The sequence below is a fragment of the Parus major genome, chromosome 6 (assembly GCF_001522545.3).
Source record: "Parus major isolate Abel chromosome 6, Parus_major1.1, whole genome shotgun sequence".
Lineage (NCBI taxonomy): Eukaryota > Metazoa > Chordata > Aves > Passeriformes > Paridae > Parus > Parus major.
In genome coordinates, this window is record NC_031775.1 from 30,632,089 (window position 1) to 30,637,846 (window position 5,758).

The 5,758-nt window shown below is 41.7% G+C and overlaps 1 protein-coding gene across 4 annotated transcripts in view; it reads right to left on the reverse strand.

The window, feature by feature from the left end:
• The window catches only part of CHST15 (carbohydrate sulfotransferase 15), a 44,085-nt gene that overhangs the window by 7,278 nt on the left and 31,049 nt on the right, over nucleotides 1-5,758 (reverse strand). For all 4 annotated transcript variants that reach the window (XM_015633808.2, XM_015633806.2, XM_015633807.3 and 1 more), the window contains one exon: nucleotides 1,237-1,393. In XM_015633808.2, the coding sequence (XP_015489294.1) occupies nucleotides 1,237-1,393 (157 nt within the window). The remainder of the gene's footprint in view (nucleotides 1-1,236; nucleotides 1,394-5,758) is intronic.

Below are 5,758 nucleotides of genomic sequence, written 5' to 3' on the forward strand. Positions count from 1 at the left end.
CATCCCCATCATCATCTTCATTCTCTGCCATTATCTCCATCCTCATCATCCTCTGCATTCCCATCATCTCCATTCTCATCATCATCTGCATCCCCACCATCATCTGCATCCCCATCATCATCTTCATCCTCCATCATCATCTCCATCCTCATCATCATCTGCATCCCCATCATCATCATCTACATCTCCATCATCATCTTCATCCGCCACCATCACTCAATCCTCATCATTGTCTGCATCCCCATCATCATCTTCATCCCCCACCATCATCTGCATCCCCATCATCTTCATCCCCCATCATCATCTGCATCCCCACCATCACCTGCATCCCCACCATCATCTTCATCCCCTGCCATCATCTCCATCCTCATCATCACCTGCCCTCCCTTCCTTCCCTGAGTTTTTCTGGCGCTTTTCCCTTGAGCACTGACCCTGCCACAAGTATTCTGAATATCCCTGTGGAGCTGCAGTGAGGAGGAATTCACACCCCCTCAGTCTGATCCTCTGCCTCCACCCCCTCCACCTCCCCATCACCCTCATCGTTATTATCCTGCTGAAGAGGACACAGTGGGAAGGAATGTCCCAGAAATCTGGAGAGAAAAAGCAAAATACAAGTGGAAAGCTGGACGTTCCTGACTCTCCATAGCCATTTAGCCTGCAAACAAAGTCAGGAAGATCAAGGATGATCCCCCTGTAGCTTTTGGCTGTGCAAGCTACAAATGCCCAGTGAAACTTTACGTGAGTCTCTCACCAAGCACTTTAAAGAGTTTAAAAAAAATGTGTCATTTGCTGACTCCAGAGCTATTTAATCATTCTCAATCATTATTAAGTAATCAGTTTGAACTTCAAACCCCATGAAAACATAGATTTTATTACTTAAATTAAATTAAACATTTCCCAGGACCACTTCTGCTGAGATCTGAAGATGCAGTGCCCTCCTAGTCTAAATAGCCCCGCTAAGAGCCAGGGATATTAGCTCAGATAATGGCATTACATTGCATTTGGAAACCTATAAATTCTTTTTTTCAGAGTAGCTCAGGATTCCAGGCATGGCACTCATGGCATTCACACCTGCTTCTCTTTAAAACATTATCACTGTTACCTGTGCCAAAATACACAGAATAAAACCCCTCTTTTCACAACCAAGTAGCTCTCAAACACCACGTGAATATTTACTTGCATCCAACAGAGTGAGAACTAAAAACATTATTATAACAAGAACCTTTTCTTGCTCACCTTTCAACAGGGTCCCTCAGCATGATGATTAGTTTGGCATTTGGTTGGAAGGCATGGATAAAATCCTGGATTAGGAAGGGAGGTTCTCCTTCAGTACTGTTGTCATAGAAGAAAATCCAAGCGTTGTTGTCCCACATTGTCGAGGCACTGGCCTCCCCTGGAAATGAAAAGCATCTCTGCTGGTAACTCATTCCATTCCTCATGCTGGAGTGGAAATTGGCTGAATTTTAAAGTGCTATAGGCAGATCAAAATTGACTCCATGAATTTCAGCACACCTTAGTTCTTGCAGGCTGCTGTGGTTAAAGCTCCCAGAGCTGCAGCAATCCCACTGCCCTGTGCCTCTGGGAATGCAGGGGTGGTTAAGGCAGGTTTTATTCAATTCCACCTGAAATACTGTTCTCCATAACCACACTGCTTCCTGCTGGTGGCTGGCACATGCAAATAGATTTAATTTGGGCTGGAATGGGCTGCTCAGGGTTTTAGCACATTTTCCAGTGAGGATTCATGGGATCACAGAATGATCTGGGCTGGAAGGGACCTTAGGGATCATCCTGTTCCCATCCCTGCCATGGGCAGGGACATCTTCCACTAGGCCAGGTCCAAACTCCATCCAGCCTGGCCTGGAGGAGGCAGGAGTTTGTCCCTGCTGAAGCCTTGAAATGCTCTTTGTAGCACCCACAGGTTGGCCTTAATGGTTGGCCAAACTTCAGAGCAGCAGCTTGCTAACAAACTGTAAAATTTCCCACAGAAAAACGTGGAAATCACCACCCCTGCTGATCAACAGTGCAGAAAACATAATCAGGAGAATCAGTGAGCATGTAAGAAATATTTTAAAAGCAGCTGAGATGTGTCATTGAGGTTTGAAATATTATTTTTTATATAATTATTCATGTAGAACAAGTCTTTTAGTAACAAATAGATAAAGGGTTTATAGAATAAATAGCACACTTTGGTAAATATCAGATTCTGGTATTTTTGGTGTCTGAAGAAGCTCACTGGGAATTCAGTGCTACAGGGACAAACATACTCAATAAAAATCTCTGCTGGCATGAGGTATATGATGGTTCAGCTGCTAAATAAATTATTTGGTATTTTGTTTTGAATTTTATAACCTTCTCTGCCTTTTTAAATAATCCTGGCATTTATGTGGCACAGTACTCTTCAATAAAACATGTACAGAAGCTTTTTGGGGACTTGCACTCTTTGACAGTCTAATGAAAGCTAATTCTTGCTAATGAGGTTTCTCAAATCAAAGGGAAGGAGATTAAAAAAATAATAATGTTGTAGGCTTATAGACTTGTACATTATTTCCTTATTTTTTAATTCCTTCCTCTGCTGGGAAAGCCCAATAAAGATTTAAAAATACAGACAAAACACAACATGAGAAAGGTACTGGCTCCAAACTTCAGCTGAATATAATGTGATTCATTAATAAAGTCTGGGAGTTGTTAGAAAACACATTAATCTTCTGTCACATTCATTTTGCCTCTTTTCAAGAGGAGGAGATCAGGTCCATTGGCTATAGCTGGGTGTCCACAACAGCTCCGCTCTTCCATTCTAAATTAATTAGCCAAAGCACTGCCTAATCACCAGCAGGCTTCGACTTGTCAATTAAAACTCAATTAGCCTGGCTCCCACGCTGGGTGAGGCAGAAACACAAAGGATTAAACAGAGGCCAGGAGCTGAGACAGCCCTGCCACAGAAACCTCTCCTGAGCCACCAGGACGTGGGGAAATGTGGAGGGTCCGAGCAGCTGCAGGGATTTGCTGGAGAGGGATGAGAACATCTCCAGGGATGAGAACATCTCCAGGGACAGGGTGACCTTGGGAAGTCCCTGCTCCATCCCCCTGATGGGCACTGCAGGGCTGAAACAGCTCCCTCAAAAGTGTTTGTCTCAATCATGCCAAGGTGATTAAAGTCTATGAGCTCATGGAGCCACCTGTTCCTCTCTGGAGTAGGTCTGATCATCCTCCACAGCTCTCTGCTCTGTTCCCTGGTCACCTTGGATGTTCTGCTGGATTTATCCCAACCAGCCTGGCCAAACCTGCAAACACCTCCCTGCACTCCTGCAAAACCACAAAAAACCAAACCACTGCCTTTACACATAAATGGGCAGATTCTCCTGACATCAGAGCCCACATTCCACAGAAACTGTGAATTCCACCCCAAATCTGCAGGCAGGACACAAGTCAGGGACAATCTCATATTCATAAAGCTTGCAGCAGACCTCCAAGACTGTCAGGTCCAACCCAAGATCACAGGCACAAAAACAAATCTGGCTAAAGCATTAAAAGGCTCAAGGTGCTGCTCCGGCCCAGCAAAACCTGGGTAAATCTTCCCACAAGATCACTGTCACAAACTGAATGGGGGAGAAAATTATATATATAAAAAATAAAATAATCACTCTGTCCCTGCTGGCTTTTATAATTTTCATTTCCTTAAGCAGGCAAATAAAAATTTTCCTGACAATTTGACAGTGTTTGGTTTTGTTTTATAATACAGGTTTAATATTATTAAACAAGAACAAGCCATATTAAACATGAAATAAATTAACCACCACTAATTAATTATGTTTAATTACAGTTGCCAGTTCAACTGAATTATTTTTTTTTTTCTTATGGACTTGAAGATCAAATGAATTAATAAATTGCCTAAAGAATGGTGCATAACCTCCTCATTCAGTCATTAATGAATTAACATCATATTGTGTTTTCACAAGTCATTCCTCTGAATTTATCTTATTAATGATCCCACATAAACAAGTCCTGCTCAGAATGCCTCGGGCTGGATCAGTTCTGTCCTTTCAGGTTCATTTCTAAACAGATGTTGGTTGTTTTTTGGGTATTTTTTTTGAAAATGCAGTTATTACCCGCTAGGTTTAATATCCAAAGAAGCCTAACTTTTCAAAATAATATAACATGATGAATTACTGAAATATTTATGGTTTAATTTGATTTTTTTTATTTGCAGTCATCTGAAATAAGAAAAAGGGAGATTATGAGCAAACCTGATATTCATACAGATTCATTTTGGGTTAGATGGCTTTGTTTTGTTTTTTTACCAAGGTCATAAAAGACTGCCTTAATGAGTATAATCATTCAAGGCTTTTCCTGTAAACTTAATAAGAAAACCCAGCAGAACCTTAATGACACAAGAAATGAGACCACAGGAAAAAGAAACACAAAGTGAACTCTACAGAAAGCTGCAACAGGAGGTGGGTAATCAAAGATGTACGTTGCCAATTAGATTAGTGAATTTAATTAGTACAAGCACTTCACCCATGAAAGGACAGGAGATATTATTGTAAGTAGCAGGAAAATCTGCAGATGTCCTTGATGGCAGCATTTTTTAAGAACCCCATCTTGCAAATGCTGCTCAGTGTTGCAAATGTTGAATAAAGTGAGTGATGGACTTAAATGGAGGCTGGGGAAGTACTGAACAAATGTGACTCAGACAAGGCTCTGCTTTAACCAACCTAAGGCATCATCACTGCCTCATCCATCCAGAAACAGGTGAAAATTCCAGGTTATAAACCTTCAGTAATTCTGAGGGCAGGGAGCAAAAATCTTGTCTCTGTTTTCTGTAGATTTGTGACTTCAAGCCTACTTGAAAAGTCTCTTTTTGACAGGGAACTTTCACTTGCACAATTACTTTTTGCATGGAATGTGTCTGGTTTCCCAGAAATGTGACTGGAAAAATTCCCATCCCCTCAGTTTTCTGGTTTTAGCAGGCAGCAAAAGCAGAATTTAGAAGTTTGTGATGTTCCTCATGGGCACTGTAAAGCAGCACACATGGACCAGGCTGGATGAGCCCAGTGGATTGACCACTCTGTGTCATGGAAAGCAATCCAGGGATCCCTCCCCAGAGCCCAGTGCTCACCATGGACTTCCCCCAGGTACAATAAAACAGCACTACTAGACCATTTCTAGTGGTAATTAGGTCATTTAATACCAATTAATGATATCAATTTCTTCTGTAGGAGCTTAAGAAGATCCACTGGGAACTTTTGCTACCACATCTCCCACCAGCTCCAGGATCTCTGCAGCACCCAGTGTGTGTCATAACACCCCAGTTACTGATTTATCCCAGACATTGCTCCAGCATTTGGAGCTGGAACCACAATCCCAGCACCACAGGCAGTCCCCTAAAAATTGTACTTAAAATGGATGTGGCACTTGGGGACATGAGTTAGTGGTGACCTCAGAAGTGCTGGGGGAATGGATGGATGGAATGATCTTAGAGGGCTTTCCCAACCTTAATGATTCTAAGAAAACAAAATGAAAACTCTGTTTGAAGGAGTCACCAAGGTCATTCTCATTCTTGGGGGGAAAAAAAAAAAATCCACATTAATTAAATGCTGATGTTCATCAGATATACAGCGCTAGCTCAGGAATTTTCTAAAGATAATCACAGCTTCTTAACAAAGAAAGAAGGAAAAGAAGGAAAAGAAGGAAAAGAAGGAAAAGAAGGAAAAGAAGGAAAAGAAGGAAAAGAAGGAAAAGAAGGAAAAGAAGGAAAAGA